This window comes from Micromesistius poutassou (genome assembly GCF_964030765.1).
Source record: "Micromesistius poutassou genome assembly, chromosome: 16".
Classification (NCBI taxonomy): Eukaryota; Metazoa; Chordata; class Actinopteri; order Gadiformes; family Gadidae; genus Micromesistius; species Micromesistius poutassou.
In genome coordinates this window covers 10,725,127-10,742,816 of record NC_140286.1, presented here as the reverse complement: position 1 = coordinate 10,742,816, position 17,690 = coordinate 10,725,127, and the positions used below count along the sequence as shown (strand labels likewise).

At 48.1% G+C, this 17,690-nt stretch overlaps 1 protein-coding gene across 1 annotated transcript; it reads right to left on the bottom strand.

Annotated features, from left to right (window-relative positions):
* Window positions 1–81: 81 nt before the first annotated feature.
* Window positions 82–15,511, bottom strand: emilin2a (elastin microfibril interfacer 2a). Its single transcript, XM_084480721.1, has 9 exons — window positions 15,286–15,511; window positions 14,684–14,809; window positions 13,597–13,787; window positions 10,741–12,714; window positions 5,239–5,556; window positions 3,750–3,797; window positions 2,185–2,238; window positions 1,384–1,527; window positions 82–892 (listed from the first exon to the last, which is right to left on the bottom strand). The coding sequence occupies exons 1-9, from the start codon at window positions 15,402–15,404 to the stop codon at window positions 564–566; spliced, it is 3,303 nt and encodes a 1,100-aa protein (XP_084336847.1). The 5' UTR covers window positions 15,405–15,511; the 3' UTR covers window positions 82–563.
* Between the last annotated feature and the right edge of the window lie 2,179 nt (window positions 15,512–17,690).

The following is a 17,690-nucleotide window of genomic DNA, read 5'->3' as shown; positions in this document are numbered from 1 at the left end:
TTTTATTCATTCAGTGCGGAGTATCTTTTATTGATCATTAATTATGTTTGAGAATAGATTACAAAAGGAAGATAAGTTGAAGGTGATATGTTACATTGTGCAGTGCTGTAGCATCGCCTTGTTTTAGATGACAGTAATAACTGGCTGAATAAGTGACTTGAGGTGCATTCGTATAAAACAATCAGCTTTCATTTACAAACGTTTATACATAATTCAATTTGAAGTTACAAAGTAGGTACAAAAATGTTGAATAATTCAGAAATATATTAGCTACAAAAAAGCTTCTAGTTTTTGATATCTTGAATGATTCTTTGGGAAAACAACTTGAAAACATATGTGTGCACCCTTATCCCACCCTAGAACCACAATGTGAACTTCAGGTATGTCAGGTACTTGGCTTTGCTCAGATTGGGTAAGGCCTTCAGCAAACCAGTCGATAAAGCATTCAATACGTCTCTTCTATATCCCACAGTCTGCCTGGGCTGGAAAACAAAACAAAATAAACAGTCCCTTTGTGTTTCATGGCGGCACCGTCGTCGTGACACTCCCCCACGCCCGCCCTGTTAGCTCCTGCTCTGCGGCGTGTAGAGGAAGACGCCGCTGTACGTGGATAGCGCCACCCGGCCATCGGAGGAGGCCAGCTTGCCAGCGGTCCGCATCAGGCCCACCCGTTGGCCCTTCCTCAGGGACAGGACGAGGCTGAAGGACACGGATCCTCCGCAGCCGCCGCAGCCTCTGACCTCCCTTGTCCCCAGTAGCGGGGGGACCGCACTCTGCAGCTTCTGGACGCTGCGGTTGTCCACGGACAGCGTCACCACCAGGGGTTCCCCCGGCCCGGCCGTCAGCACGCCCGACACCAGGTAGCGGCCGTCCGACGGCGCGGTGAACATTCCTTAAGAGAAGGGGCGGTGGATGAGGTGAGGGAGGAGAGGGGAGTTGTTAGGTGTCCGGGTGGATTTAAAAGGAAAACCAAAGCATGAAACATAATGGATGTGCTTTGGATTGATCCTGGTCCAAATCTTAATTGCACACAGATTAAAAAGGGATACAGTGTAAATATGGCAATGCTACTGCATGCCATTCCTGTTATTTTGGTTACAAGGTAACGTCAATCAAACAGTCTCACTACATCTCCCACTTTGCACGCATTTTCAGACCTAAAAGTGAGGTCACGTCCCCGAAAAAGGTTTAGAATCGCTGAGTGACGCATACACTGCAGAGCCGCTCTTCCCTGCTTAATCGTTGAGCTTGTAGTGAATACATGGAGGAGTCACAAAGAAGTGCCGAGGCAGACAGCAGTGCACATGCAGACATGTGCATTTGTTCATTCAAAAGGCCACTGACAGACGTTTACCCCCATGCACCAAAACAGTGCTGTTTTACCTGTGCTGGGGCTGTAGTGTCCACCGTCGTTGACCAGCACTTTGTTGAAGCGGATGGGGCCAGAGCTTCCATAGAGGTAGTACTGCTGAGTGAGGCCCACGGAGAAGGAGACGGGCTCCACCGTGAAGCTGGGGTCTGCCAGTACTGCGTGGTGCAAGAGAGCGTGGAATAGAACAGAATGGAAGTAAGGTGAGATGCGTCAGTCATTGAAACGCTAGGAGGCGAGGGTTGTCAGGAAGAACGCCACCGTTTTCAATGAATGACTAATCGATAAACGGTTAACATTTCCCATCACAGGGAGAGACAAAGTAACAGCTTGTTTTTTAGAGTTTGGTTTTTGTTTCCCGCTGATGGGGGAAAAAGTTTTTTAGAAGGACGTATACATTACCAACCATATGTTTGAAGTTCTTACACTACATAGTGTTCGACAAAAGAAAAAGGTTGCAGTTTGGTAATATCTTCTTTTTTTACGTGAATGTAGCTCCGGAGCCACTAGTATACTGATTTTCAATGGAGGGCAATTAAGAGTCGCAGAGCATTATGCAAAAGAATCATCTTCAGAAAGAAGCCCATTAAATACATGTGTTTCAATGTTAATTAATCTTCAATGGCGTGCTATTTCATTGAGTTTATCCTCCATTGTGGCAGCTTTTGTTTCAATGTTTTTAACAGTTCATGAAGGAATTGTCTAGACTACTGCAAGAGACTTGGTGACTTAAGACCCATCTGGCTCCTGGGGCTGGACCAGAACCACTGCCATGGTCCACATCCAGACCAGGAAGGAGATGGAGGGGGTTTTACCTGCGGACTGGGCTGGTTGAGCTCGGTTCCAGGGGATCTCTGCTGCAACAGGAACTGAAGAAAGGTATGACAAAAATGAAGTGTGTGGACTCATAAATGATACTTTGCACGCACAAATGACAGCAGCACTGTAGGCAAGGTAACAACAAAGGGGTTGCACGTTTATTTTTAAATCAGTCTTGCTCACAGGGATGGCTGGTGAGATATTTGCATTGCAAATCAACGTTTCATTGATTAAATTCAGCTGGCAGGTGCTATGAAGCTGCATATAATTTGGTTGAGGTGTTGACTATAACCAGAGCTGTGAATGAAATGGGAAAATGGTTGTGCTTGGTTCATTGTAAGTGTATGCATCTTAAAGATCCCATGACGTGCTATTGTATGGATGCTTTAATATAGGTGTTAGTGCCCCTAATACAGTACTTGAAGACGTTCAAGAAATTCAGCCTTGGTGCAGAGTTACAGCCACTACGAGCCAGTCCCACAATGAGCTCTCCACAAACGTGCCATTTTAAGAGGCGGGTCAAGGTGGAGGGTGGGGGTGTGGCCCTAAGCAGCTTGCGGCCACGGTACCATGCGCTAGTGTTTACAGTATAATATATATTATCATGGTCAAAAGCTGTTTGCGCCTCCGGATGATATTATGAATCTCAAGCGACTGCGTCGGGTTCTCAGACGCCTCTGGTTCTTCCACTTCCACGTCAATATTAAGTACAGACTGAACCGCGAAATGGAAGAGAAGGGGATTGTTACCCGCGATTGTTGCCCGGGGTTGTTTGCGTCGGGTTGGTTGAGAAGGAATTGGGAACCGCGACATGGAGGAGAAAAGGATTGTTGCCCAGGATTGTCCGTCGGAGCCCCACTGCCCGCTGAACGCTGCCCACTGCCTGCCCCCGGGGCTGCCCGCTACAGCGGGGCTCCAACAGACAATCCTGGGCAACAATCCTTTTCTCCTCCATGTCGCGGTTCCCAATTCCTTCTCAACCAACCCGACGCAGTCTAGTCTTTTCACCAAATGGGAGCTTTATGCAAGCTTGCGTTATTGTGTTGCGTGTTATGCGCCATAACACCAACAGCAGAACGGTTATCCAAATAACAAAGAACACTTGCGTTACAGTGTGTGTATTCACACACACACATGTGGCGCTCGCACCGTCCTAGCTCATTGTCTCATTGGCGGGCAGAGAAAGAGGAGGTAACCTGGCCCCATATGATGACATATGGGGCCGGAAGCCAAATCGAAGCGTTTCAGCGATCCTTTTTTCAAAGGCGGAGCAAGATACCTACTTCTCGGTTTACACCTAATGTAATTTTTAGCTACTGGGGGACCATAGGGAGGCTAGGGGAACTCAACTTAATGTTAGAAAACCTCATAAAGTCAAATGTTCATGCATATATATGTTATGTGCTTGGTTGCATATAAAACAAAGTGATATAGCTAGGATAATTGTATTACCTCTTCCTAAGATGAGAGATCTTCTAGGAGCTCTCATCTGGCAGTGTGTAAGAATAAATAAACAAGAACACCACTTATTTCATACTTTTATTTATAATAACGTTCTTACCTGGACTGAGGTGAGACTTGAGCGACACAGGCATCACTGGAAGATGGCCTGTAAAACACCAGCAAATGTTTAATACATTTCTTATAAATGAATAAATGAAGCAAAAAAAATGATGACAAATGAGTGATTATGATGATAATTGGCTTTGGCAGTAAAATATCAGTCGACTTCACACACGTAAAAATAGTCGTGCACAGTTGGCCAGGCTGGAACGTGGCTAAGAGAGCACAGCAGTAGCTGAAGTTTTTCAGACGAGAGGTGACAAAAGACATTTAAACACACTGCTCTATCGCAGTCTAACCAATGGGGAAGCTTCGCTTGCTTGTCGCCATCAGAGATGGCTTGGCTCTGAGAGCCGCTGTTGCTGCATTTATGTTAACTCGCTCGCTTCTCAGTACTGAGCAGCTTCCAAGTTTTTGTGAGTTTTTCTTGCCTGAACTTTTTTTGTTTGCTCCTTTTTGGTTATAATTTTGTCACCATGATAAGGAAATATTCAAGTCACCGCAGACGCGCATGCTGAGAATGAGTGTTGTACATCAGGAAGCAAAGGCCTGGTGCTCATGCTGTTTCATTTCAGGGGAAAAACAACTCAAACTACTAAACACCAGGGGGTGGTTCTTCAACACAGGGTTTACAAACAAAAAAGTTTGACAATAATCTAGGATGCATAATCATGGTTAACGTGGGCGAGCCGTGGTGTGTGGTTGGGTGTCGGCTACAGAGTCTGAGACTATGTGAGAAAGAGTTGTATCAAAACAAGTCATGGTGTTTTTGGTGCTCCGTTTTGCATTGCAGGATTTGATGCACTACACTGCTATGGCTACATACTAATTACTACGATTGCGATCGCTGGCTCTCTTAACAATGTGATCCATCAACCGAAGGATGCTGTCAAGTTCTGCTTCCTCTTTATGGGAATACCACATTTTTTTAATTAAAGTAATAGTCGAAGATTTTCATGTAAAATCACTGACTACACAAGGTAACAGGATGGTGACTAAACTTATGGACTCGCGGTTAGTGCCACTTTTTCATCACGCAGCAGTGGTGGTTCCAGCAGAGAGGGTAGACGGAGAGACAGTGCGTGAAGCGAGATACTGCTTTTTAAAGGTCGCTGCCAGCGTTTCCAACTGCCAACTAACTTGACGTCACACTGTCTGAATCTCTAGGAAGCCGTGGAAGTGAGGGCCAAAAAACACACCTCACCTTGTCACTTTCGTGATCGGTGGCGCCAAAGAGAACAACGCGGATGTCTTCGAGATTACCACTTTGAATTACTTTTTGTGTCTTATGAAAAGTAAAGAAAAGGGAACACATTGGAACAACTTTTTCCTTTCTTTTCTTTCTGCATAGTTGTGTTTTTCCTGACCTCTTTCTAAACATGGACATCTTTTTGCCGCCTGTAGGTGGCAGCAAACAGCATGTAGCCCCCCCCCCCCCCCCCCCCCCCCTTTAAACCTAGCTTTGATTCAACCAACCACACACAGACCTGGGGCTCCGGCGAAGCCCTGCAAGGGCACAGGGGCCTCGTCCTGCACGCCCCTCCTCACGGTCATCCTGCGCGGGAAGCCCGGGGGTCCGGCCTCCCCGGTCTCCAACACGGGTCTTTTGGGGGCTGGCTGCTGGGGGCTGGAGGGCTTGGCGGGGCTGGAGGGCCTGAGCGGGGGCCCGGCCTGGTGGTGCGTGTTGGGCAGAGCCACGCTGGGCGGCGGCTGCCGGGGGTTGGGGATGATGATGGGAATGTGGATGTGGGGGACGCGCTTGGGTGGAGCAGGAGAGCCAGGGGTCTCGGCGTTCAGGGTCGTTCCTTGGGGGGGGGGGCAGAGAGGGGGAAATGAGACGGATGAAGAAGTATCGTCGCTTCTATTAAGTTCAACATGTGGTGGGATTCATCAGCCCGTCCGTGTGAGACGGCACACAACACATGCCGCCCACTCCCCTCCTGGGAGCCCGGCTGAAGGGGACGTTCAGTTTGAGGTCAACATTTGGCAGTATGCCCTGATAACCCCCCCCCCCCCCCCCTCCTCTGACTCCCCTTTCTATTACACATCACACCAAATATTTTGCAGCATAACGTGTAATGTTGGCCCGCACCAAACACAGCAACTGCACAACATGTACGAGTCCTCATAAATCGCTCGTTTCCCCAACAACACCCATATCACCGCCTTCCCTTGTGGCCGTCCTAATGGCTTGCTGCTATTGAGCCAAATGACACTTGGATTCAACGTTTTGGTGTTTGTTGTTTTCACTGTTGACATAATCACTAAGTCGGGAAAAGAAGTCGTGTACGACAGTGGCTAAGAATCTGGGAAATGAGGATCATGTGCAAATGCGGTATTGGTGTGGAGTAGACCCACACACACACGTCCATGCACACACGCGCACACACACACACACACACACACACAATCTCGACAAGTAGAGACATTGAGAGTGGGTTCTTGGGGTGTTGATAACAAATTCTATTACGGTCACACACACAAAGACACACACACACACACACACACACACACAGACACACATGTCAGGTCAACAGCTGCATGCAATTTGACATATCGGATGTCAGTGACAGATCGCAAGTTAACATCCTTGACTCATTTTAAACCACTCCATTTATCCACCAGCGCGTCGCCAGTCTGTGTCAGACACATGCGTTCCTCCGGCCCCTGATATGCAAGACCACAGACCACTCTCCGAAGCCCACTCGCAATAAAAAGATAGGACAGGGCGAATTAAAGCGAGTAATCCTGTTGCACTCAGATAATCACAAATCTCTCCCTCATTTCCTCTCCTCGACTCCTTCAGGGCTGCTGGCTTTCTGAGTGCATATTTCCCATGAGCGCTAGGGCTCTGAATCACTACGGGTACAACCGCAAAAAACACCCACTCACGCACATACATGCACACGCCCACACAAATGCAAACACGCACACACACAAAACACACACGCAAACACACACACACACACACACACAAATGCAAAAGAATATTTTCGCACACACACACGCACACCCACCCACAGATAACAGGGGTATAAAAGGGGGTACGTCATTGGGTGTAATATATAAAAAGTTGTACACATCAGATGACCTTACATTTAATAGCAGTACCCTGTGTCCCTGTAGTAGTCCAGGATCCCCCCTCACCCCCATTACCATACCCACACTATGGCCTAGCCGTTGCCACGGCAATGGACTGATTCCCCAGATCAACACTGGAGCAGAGGTGGGGAACGCGGGTGTGTGTGTGTGTGTGTGTGTGTGTGTGTGTGTGTGTGTGTATTCAGAGACGTCTCCGGCATGCATCCTACTCATCGAGTTCTCCCGGCAGACATCAGGGGAGCAAGAACTAACACACGTACACACACACGTCTTTATGACGCGCAGTGATATTAGTGATGGGAGGAGGATTGCAGTCGGTGAGTGATGTGTGTGTGTGTGTGTGTGTGTGTGTGTGTGTGTTTGTGTGTGTGAGAGAGACTGTGCATTTGTCTGATCTATCTGCACATGCAGACGTGTGTGTGTGTGTGTGTGAGTGTGTGTGCAAGTGCGAGTGCGAGTGTGAGCGTGTGAGTGTGTGTGTGTGTGTGTGTGTGTGTGTGTGTGTGTGTGTGAGTGTGTGTGTGTCCAAGTCCATTCTCTTCAGAATATTTCCAGATGGGCTCCGAGCTTCTCAGAACCCCGGGGCTGTCAGACCGAGTGGAAACAGTTCACCTCCGGGGATTCAACAACAACCAAACCGCTGTTAACTAGGGGAGAGTCGTGTACAGTAAATATCACTCTCACGTCGAAGCAACTCTCGGTACACTCGCAAGGTGGTCCTTCCACCAAACCCTCCGACTGCCACCCTCACTTTCTGCATTTCCAGGCTGCTTTTGATGCTGCCCGTGTGGTATTTACTGCTCACGAGAGACCCCGCTCACTGTAGCCGGCCACCTCACCCCCTGCATCAAGATCCACAAGATCAATGGTGGGAAGAGGCAGTGATCCATGAAATCAAAACAAGCTGTCTAATTCCGACCCCCCCCCCCCCCCCCCCCCCGCCCCCCCGCCTGAACCACAGGTACCACAGGTATTTCTCTCTGTTGTTTGTATGTGTGTGTTTTGTTCCTCTTCTCTATTGTTTTGAAGGCCTCCCTGTGGGTGACTGCTTCCAGGGCGAGGCAAGAGGAGGAAATACGCGATCGTCTGACATTTTTGGGGAGAGAGGAAAGATCTCAGCGGGCACAGAGGGGAGGAAAGGGAGGAGGCGAGAAGTGTGGAAAAAAAGGGTGAGAAGGTTGGGAGGGGATAGGGTGGGGACACCCACCATAAAAAAGAAGGCGTGAGGAAATAACCTCTTGGGGGGGGGGAAAAGGTCAAATTTGTGGAGCCACCAGACGGCAGTGTCAATAAATTATGTTATTAGGGCCACACACACCCAAAATCACACTCCAGACATTCCGAAATAAAACCGGATGCTTTTGATGGTGTGTGGAAACAGAACCTTGATATAAACCTCTCTCTTCCGTTTGGGGAGTTCAGCGGTGGGGGCAGCGTACAGGGCTGGGTCGCAGAACTTATTTCAGCGCTGATTGCAGCAGCTGCTTTTGGGTCTTTTGGGGCCAACGATTTGCAACGGGGAGCTCATTCCCGCCCTCCAATCACAATCGAGTGAGGGCTTTGGGCTATTGCGCAAGAATATGGTTCCCCGTGATTTTATTACAACACTTCGTCTGTTACGGAGTCACCTCAGGGGTTCCCGCGGAGTCTCAGAAGTCGGGAAATGGCGCATGAGTTCCGACATTTTTCGGAAAAGGTTTTGCCCTTGCTGACACACCCTTACATCCGGGAGGCAGTTCACGGTCTTTCCCGAGTTTAGCTTAAATCATTTCAGATACTTTCCTAAAATAATGAAAATCATGTTCTCCTTTTATGGCTTCAATGTGCAAACCATCTCTGTGCTATTTGTTACCAGCTATTGCAGTCTAGTAAAGCAAATACAGGGTCATGGATAAGGAGGAAAACTGAAAGGGTTGGTATCTGGGTTTTCTTCCAAATGTTGAGTGTATTCAGAAAGGGATATGAAAACCACCCCGGTGACTGCTCGCAATCTAACCAGGCCTTTATTTTCTGTACTTTATCGGTTGCTCTTGTTTGCTTTGCTCCAAAGCACCATTTAAGGTAATAAAATCAAATATCCCCCTTTTTCAAAAACAAGCAACGCTCCAACCTCCATACTTGGTCCACCAAGTGAACACACTATATTCTCACGTTTCCAAACCCCTTCCAAACCTCCACCGTCTTGCACCCAGAACACCCCAATGATGGATGCAGTGGATAACCCTTCTCCACACATCCCTCCACCCATGCAGTCCCAGACTACACCACCCAAAGTCAGTTTCTTTTGTTTTCGTCTTCCCCCCCCCCCCCCCCCTTTTTTTTTGGATGCTGTGAACCCCTTCTGATTGGACAGAAAAGGGAGGCACCGGGTCTGGAACGGGGGGGCCCCCTTCGCCCATGACATCAGCGGTAGAAGCAGCATCTGGTCCTGGGTGTGGAGCCCTGGTTGCTCCCCTCTCTCCCCTCCATCACGGGTGAGTCAGGGTCTCTAATGAGCAGCAGACTCCCTATGTCAGGCTTACTGGCTGGGATGGTGTGTGTGTGTGTGTGTGTGTGTGCGAGTGTGTTTGTGTGTATGTGTGTGTGTTTGTGCGTGTGTGTGTGTGTGTGCATGCACCTGTGTGTGTGTTCGCACGTGTGTGTGTGTGTGTGTGTCTGTGTGTGTGTGCGTGTGTGTGTGTGTGCGCGTGCGTGCGTGCGTGCGTGCGTGCGTGCGCACATGTGAGCGTAGGCATGTGCGTGTGTTTGTGTGCATTTTATGCATTAACTCGAGTGCGGTTGATAAAATATTCTGTTTTGATTGGCAACACATTTCCCTGTCATGTACGGACAAGCGCTACACCTATCAGGCTGCATAATGTGCAAAAACACTCGAACGCCGACACTATCCTACAGGGCGGCATAGGCTTTGGCATGGTGCTGGCGACGAGGCAGAGGAACAGCAACAAGTCAAATGAGCGCCCCCTGAGCAGAGAGAGCAGAGAAAAGACATACCGCGGGAGGCGTCTCTTAGCATCCCCCCTTCGCCAGACACAATCCTTCCCTTGAACGTCACACTTCAAACTCTAATGGAGAATAATGATCCGAGCCAGGCAGGCGAGGAGGGACTCCATTCTCAGGTCCCTGCAGTGTCTTTGAATTCTAAATGACGTGGCCGGGGCGAGTGAGTGTGAGTGGCCCATTCAGATGCACCGCATTCCACCGCCACTGGAGATACCCCGTGGCCATATGTCGGAGAGCATCTCTACCCCCCCCCCAACACACACCCCCACAACATCCACACCACTACCAACACCTCCAGATAAACATGCACAACATACACACACACACACACACACACACACACACACACGGAACACGGAAGCGCTGCCTGCCACATTTTGGCTATGGGGCAACACTTTGTCACATGCTGTTGGTTTCATGACGCAAGCAGAGTCACTGTTTGCGCAGATGTGTGTGTGTGTGTGTGTGTGTGTGTGTGTGTGTGTGTGTGTGTGTGTGTGTGTGTGTGAATAATTCCCGGAGACAGGATGTTGAGAGAGAAGGCCCTAAGGCCATTGTTTTTCAGAGTGATTGTCTCATCTCTTAATCTATCGTCAACTGGTTTAAAGCATTACAGATCAGACTTGCCAATGACATTAGAAATTAAGTACAAACAGCCAGAAACACTGTGGAATGTTTTGCGGTCTGTAATTCATTACTGAATAAAATTGGGGTAAATCCCCTGGCCCCTCGAACCCTACGGCCCTGTGACTACAGATCATGAAGTATATACCAATATATGTTACCAATGTGATTTTTAGACTATGAGTCAAAACAGGCCCACTTGGGCCTGCTACTTTGAAAAGATAGCAAATAAGGAATATATCTGCGTGCGTGTGACTCACCTGGCTGTTTTTCATTGACGTCCTTTAGCACTTGCTTGGCCAATGCAGAGAGCTGTACCTGCACACTCTGCAGGGAGTTCTGCAGAGAGTGGATGTCCCCAGTGTGGGACCCCACCGTGGCATTGGTCCTCTGGACAGAGCCCTGGAGACTGGCAATCTTCCTCTCAATGCCATCCCTTGTTTGGACAGGGTAACTGGAAGCCACGGCCTGCCTTTCACACACCTTTTCCAGTCTGGTCAAACGACCGTCGACAGTAGAAATGGTGTCCGCCACGGTCTGGGTGCTGTCTTTGCAACGACCCAGTTCCAATGACACGCGGTTACTGAGTGTATCAAGCCTGTTCCTGAGCCCTTCCATCTGGTGGTGCTGGGCTACACCCGCCCCGGGACCTGACCCTGTAGGGGTGCCCGGGCCGCTCTGCCCTGCGTGGCAGCACGTAGAGTTGATTCTGTGGAGCTCGTGGTTGTGTATTCTCATCGAGTCGCCCACGCCTTTGACGCTGCTGGCCAGGCCGATCACGTTGTTCTGGATGTTAATCAATCCCTTCTGGAAGCCGTCCATCGTGTTGACACTCTTCAGGTGACCCACCGACACCCTCTCTACGATATCCTCCAGGTTCCTGAGTTTGTCCGAGTTTTCACCAACATCAGTATGGAGGATTTTCAATTCGTCCTTACAGCGACCCAAGTCTTTCAAAATGTGATCCAGACCGGCAGTGGCTGGAGATGACCTTCCAGCACCTACCGCCTCATCAGAGCCACGGCGTGGAAAGGCTACAACCGGGCCTTTGGCGGGGAACTTGTTGCCGTTAGTCTCCCCCTGGCCAGCGTCCGCCGTGTCCCCAAACAGTCCGGAGCTGTTACTCATCTCCACCAACATGCTGGTGAACTGGTCCTCCATAGTGTTGAGACGCTCATCCAGGAGTTGTCTGAGCTCTTTGGCCTGGTCTTCTATCGCACGGCTCAGCTTCTCTTCGATGTAAAAGCAGTGCGTCTCTGCGTTTTCTTGCGTTATGTTCAGGCGTGCCTCCAGCTCCTCGATGGCTTGGCCGTACCCTTCGTCCGGTCGCGATTCGGCCAGGTAGGCCAGCTCATTGTCCATGCGACCGTTCAGGATGATGTTGGCCTCCGCCACGCGGCTGATCTCTTTCCATAGCGCTTTGTGGTCGGTGCCGTCCTGTTCTTGTTTGGGGGGCAAGGTCTGGCGCAGATTGCGCACGGGTCCGTCCGCTGCCACCATGTCAAAGCGCAGCGTGTGGATCTCCTTCCTCAGTTCGGCGTCCTTTGCGTCTATCAGCTTGGTGAGGCTGGTCATTGTCTGATCCTGACCCTCTTCACATATGGCCTGCAGGCTCTGGATCTTGTCGTTGCAGGAGCTCTGCTGCCTGCCCAGCTGCACCTCCAGGTCCAGATCCACCTCCTTCCTCATCTGCGCCACCTTGTCTTCGACGTAGGACTGGAGGATATCCAGATGGGGCGCCGAGACGTCGCCACCTCCGCCGTCCAGCACGCCGGGCGGCGGCGCCTGAGACTGCGCCGCGTCCATCAGCAGCTGGATCTGGCTCTCCTGGCTCGTCACCAGCCCTCGGAGCTCCTCCAAGGTGTCGTCTTTGCTCTGCATGGTGTGGCTCATGTCATCCAGCCGGGCCATGATGTTCTCGATGCCTCTGTCTCCGATGGCGCCCGCGCCCCTGGTGGCCTGGTGACCGTCCAGCCCCACCGGGTTCTCCTCCTCCCGCCCGGCGCCCGGCGACGCGCTCCCGGGCGGCCGCAGGTTGTTGAGCAGGGTCACCAGCATCTTGTTGGTGTCCTCCTGGATGTCCGTGCGCAGGTTGTCCGTCAGGCCGCTCAGAGCCGTCTGGAGGTCCACCACCACCTGCGAGAGCCGCTTCACTTCCCCTTCCAGGTGGCGCACCTTGTCGGGTCCAGGGCCGTGCCTGGCCTCGTGGTGGCCCGTCTCTCTCCGCTCTGGCCCTGGGGCGACAAGAGTACCATCGTCGGGATTAGACTTTTTGGTCTTTTGGGGAAAAACAACACATGGACTGTGGTGGTAATAAGCAGAACTTTTTAAATGTCACAAAAGGAGAATTTGATATTAACGTTTAGCTAGGTCTTTGTGTGGGAGTGGGCCCGATGATTAGTCTGGGATTCAATTTAAAAATAGATTCATCATAAAGACAGGATATTCAGCAATCTTACACAAGATGGCGTTCTTGAATGTCATTATTGGTATGCGAAGCACAGCTGTAGGAACAAGGCGCTTGCGCCGAGTTCCCAAGTACTGTGCTTCAAATACCAATAATGACATTCAAGAACGCCATTGAGTGTAAGATTGCGATTCAATAACACAAACCATCTTCATTATCAACAATATTGTAAAATATGTTCATATTGTGGGTTAATTTGCCCTCAAATTCAAGCTTTCTGCCCGAGTTCATCTCCATCAGAAAATAGTTCCTATAGTAACGATAGCCGACTCTTGGTCAGTTGAACGTTGTTATGGAAACTAGGCTCATGAAAGTAGTTTCGGCTAGTTAGCGTAGCGATACTTTCTGTAATTAGGCACAATCTTTTTGTCCGTTCTTTCACCGGGTATTTAAACACACTCAAGAATGGGAATTGACCAATCGGAGTGCTTGTTTAAACTTGTGTGTTATTGAATTTAACTTTGATGGTTCCTTGGGTGGAACGTTGGAATTTTCAAATCATAAATACAGTACATTTGGCCGGGAGATACCTCATTGATATTGTGATCAAATATCTTTCCACATCAGCCAACCCTAGTTCCAGTATGCATTTCGCCAACAAAAATGTGTGTCGCAATCAACCAACATTTCACAATGTCTTTAGTCTTACTTTGTGCATGTCTGGTGGTATGTCCAGGATTTGGAGAGTAGAAGGGCTGGGATCCTTGTACTGTTTGATGGTTGAGAGATGGTTTCATGTCCTTGCAGTCCTGACCCTGATATCCAGGGCAGCATCTCCACTCCAACTGTGTGACTCTCTTGAAGGCAATCTTGTACATTGGCCGAAATTGAGTTCTGTACCTGTCAGGAAAGTGCATATTGAAAGAGTTGGACGGAGGAAACAAGAAACCATTCCCCACATGTGTTACACGGAACAAACATGAGAGTAATCATGTGTGATCAATGGGCTTAGAATTTGTAAACATAGTTTTTCTAGGGAATTATGATTGAGGCAACCCTCCCTTCCGATAAAAAAGAAAGCTGACGTAATTTCCCAGAAGTCAGGACTCATGTCATGGGTAACATCTGGAAAGATGATTTTTTTAAACCAATCATAATTCTCATCTGAGATGACACTGTCTCCGACACTGGCTTGACCAATGGAAAAGATACGTCAGAGAATCCAAAAAGACAGCCTCTAGTCGTGTGTGTTGCAATATCCCAGAAGGAGTACAAAGATCTCACCCTGAAACATCTCAGTGTAAATGGTTTTTAATCCTTTTCCTTAATGTTATAAGCGCTGATATCACACATTACTGTTGCTTTACCTAAAACGTCATTATGTCATTATGTCATTATGTTATTATAACTCTAAGGTATTTCAATTAAACCAGTCTCTGATTACAATAACTACTTCCTGCCATTGTTGACTAGTCTCACTCCCCAAACAATCAACCATCCACTCAGTCAAAATGAAATTCATTTTGAAACAACATTCATATTGTTACCGTGCATTCATAACAACGGGTGCTCTCAAACCTCTAATTGCGATGCTATGAACGAAACATCTAATGCAACCAAAAAAATCTAGTTGGTTAAAAGGATCTTAAAAAAACAACACCCTCCAATTACGTGTGTGAGGTTTAGATGATCTGGCTCTGCTCCTGCATGCCAAACCTCCTGCTGGCACTAAACATAACGATAACGATCGAACACAGCTTCATTGGCTTTTCGATGCTTGGTGCAGGGATGCTTACGTCACTTGTTGATCGCAGTTCTGCTGATAGGCGGGACAGGGCGCAGCCACGGGCTCCTCGAAGCTCTCCACTCCCCCCTGGACAGCGCAACTCACGTTCCTGGGCACGACGTACGCGCACCAATTCCTGCGAGAGTAGAGAAAAAAGTCCGGGATTAGTTTGTAGATGGACAGAACTAGCTGTTAACACCCCCATCCCACTCCACTGACGGACGAACCACATAGATGCGACACCGTTCGTATCAGGTCCATGGTATCGTGTAGTTGAACGATGTGTGTGAGTCTGAATTCCTGTATACGTGCACGATAGACAATGATGGCTCGGGTTCCGCTGTTGGATGGCTCTTATCGAATTTGTAGAGATAAACAGAGACAGGTTTGGTCATGCTGACTGATAAAGTCCTCTAAAAGTAGACACCCCATCTGCTTGGACTGCTCAGAAAGCAAGATAGGCACTTTAATGTAACGGCACTCTCGAAAGCCTTTTTATTACTACAACATACATCTAATGGTAGCCTAGAAGAAACAGGCAGAATTTGGAGGTTTGTGGGTTATGGAAATGCTGGACAACGAACCTTTTTGGAAAAAAGTCACTTGTCTTACCTATTTCTGTGCCTGTGTTCCACTCCAGTGTAGGGTGACCCCTGAAACAAGTCGTACGGAATCCCATATGCCAAATAAAACTTGAGAAAAAATGTGAAAATGCTCCATTTCCAGTCCATATCTCCTAGTGGGTAATTCCTTTAATAGCCTACAAATAAATAAATCACACGAATAAAGCTATGTCGAGATCGTTTACGACGAAGTAGGCTAGAGGGGGAAAGTCAGTGCGCCCTAGACCAAGAAATCTCAACTTCTAAAGTCTTGACTCAGACTAAACTGTGCAACTCTCCTGTAATGACGTTAGGGGCCTACGCCCTCCTCTCCAGTACTTGGACCAAAAAAAACATTGAAAGTCTTCTCGGTGTGACAACTCAATAGTATTCTTTGGCTGAACTAACACTCGGTGTGCAGCCTCGGAATGTCTCGCTTTCATTAGTGGAACAAAGCGTGGGGGATAATTGCGCAATAAATGAATTAGAGGTAGATTGGATTTGCTGTTGGAAATACATCCTTGTTTGGAACTTGATGACTTCTCGTCACCTCGCACCCAGTTGATTAATTGAAGCGACATGTGTATTAAGCACAAGCCAAAGTGCGTGTATTTGTGTGCATGCGTTTGTGTGCCTGTGTGTGCGTGCGTGCGCGCGTCGCCAACACACGCGTGCGTGCGCGTAATTCAGTCTGTGAGACGGGGTCACACCCAGCATTAATTAAAAGGGGGAGCCTCGGTCTAGGCTTCTCGTGAATTGCAATCCGTCTACAATAATTCGGTGGTGTATGAGCTTGTAGAGGTCACCCCGCAACTTCCGAAATACTCCGGCCCCGGGGCAACGCAATTTCTATAAGATAATTTTAACAATTTAGGAAACAATATATCATTTTGTCATTGTGCATGCGACCAACAATGCATTCTCCACGAGCCATGCAGTTCCATTTCACATAATCTGAAACAGACATCGTCTGCGGGAGAAATATCGAGTCTCCATGGTGACTCGAATGCATCCCATAAACAGTTCATAGCTCTAGGTGTCCTGGAAGTAGGATAGCAGACTGCCGTGCTCCACAGGACACCACTAGCCATTTGTTGCAACATGGAGATAATCTTAAATTGTGTGCATGGCTTATCACATTGACACGCTTGGCGGCCAGCCATCATGTTCAGCTGATCTACAAACTTGTAAAAGTATTTTTGTTAATGCAACATAGTTTCAGGCCTATTGGTCAAATAGAATAAATTGCAACCCCCTTTGCTATCGTTACCATATTTGGTACACATTTTCTACAGAGGAGCATGCATTGGTATCTTTAATATGACCATCCTCATCCCGGTGTCTTAATTGGGCTAAATATTAATATAGATATATAATATTCATATTATTGTACCTACCTTTTATTGTTCTTGTATGTAAACTAACATGAGCACACACACACACACACACACACACACACACACACACACACACACACACACACACACACACACACCTGTGAGGTCTCTCAGCCACAACACTGAAGAACTTAGCTAATTAATTCATTATAGGATCCATTTAGCTCATTTGTTGTACCCTCATCACACCTCATTAAATCTAGAGAGGCGAACACTGTCTTAAAGGGCAAAGGCTTCACTGTGGTCTGTTAGCATTTGTAGTCTGTTGTTTGTAACCTTCATCGCTTGGCAGTCCAAAAAATTGAGCTTTGTGGAAATGCAAGACGCAAGACATGCTGCTGGAGGTTGAATTTGAGCTGCAATGCCTGTATGAAAGGTGCTATATAAATAAAGTATTGCTTACTTACTTACTTATGTTCCTTGTAGAGTCATGACTGTTTGGACTCTAAAATAAATATGGTTTGAAAGGCCAGTGTTTAGTATTTGCTGACTTAGCCTACTATTGTACTGTAGCCTATTTGTAGGCCTGACTCCCTGACTCCCTAGACTTGTTTGTATATATCTGTCTTTCTAGTTAAGCATCATGTTGATACTAAATGATCTTTAGAACATGAATATATAAATCTCCATTATGATTTCATCGTGTTCCTCCCCCATGTGGTCTGCTCTGTGAGCGTTGTTTGATCCTCTTTCCGGATCGGAGAGCCCACGCTGACTTCAGAGAGAGCAGCCCAGCCATTTAGCCCCAAACCGAGGAGTCAGATAATGGGCAGTGTTCAATGTACGAAAGATGATATTGTAAACCAACTCGACATTTTGTATTAATAATTCAAAGACACACAGACACAGACCCCCCTCCCCCCCCCCCCCCCACACACACACACACACACAAACATATGCACGCACACACACACACACACACACATTCAAACATACACACAAACACATATATTCATGCCTCATCGTTTGATAGCTTTCCAACTAGCGATAGCCATTCTCCCCAAATAATACAAGGCTA

Coding starts and splice junctions, on each gene's coding strand:
- emilin2a (XM_084480721.1), bottom strand. CDS start 15,404: ATGGACTGGAAATGGAGCATTTTCACATTTTTTCTCAAGTTTTATTTG. Junction 13,788..14,683: donor AACTGCGATCAACAAGTGAC/GTAAGCATCCCT, acceptor CTTTCCTGACAG/GTACAGAACTCAATTTCGGC. Junction 1,528..2,184: donor TCAACCAGCCCAGTCCGCAG/GTAAAACCCCCT, acceptor TGCACCACGCAG/TACTGGCAGACCCCAGCTTC.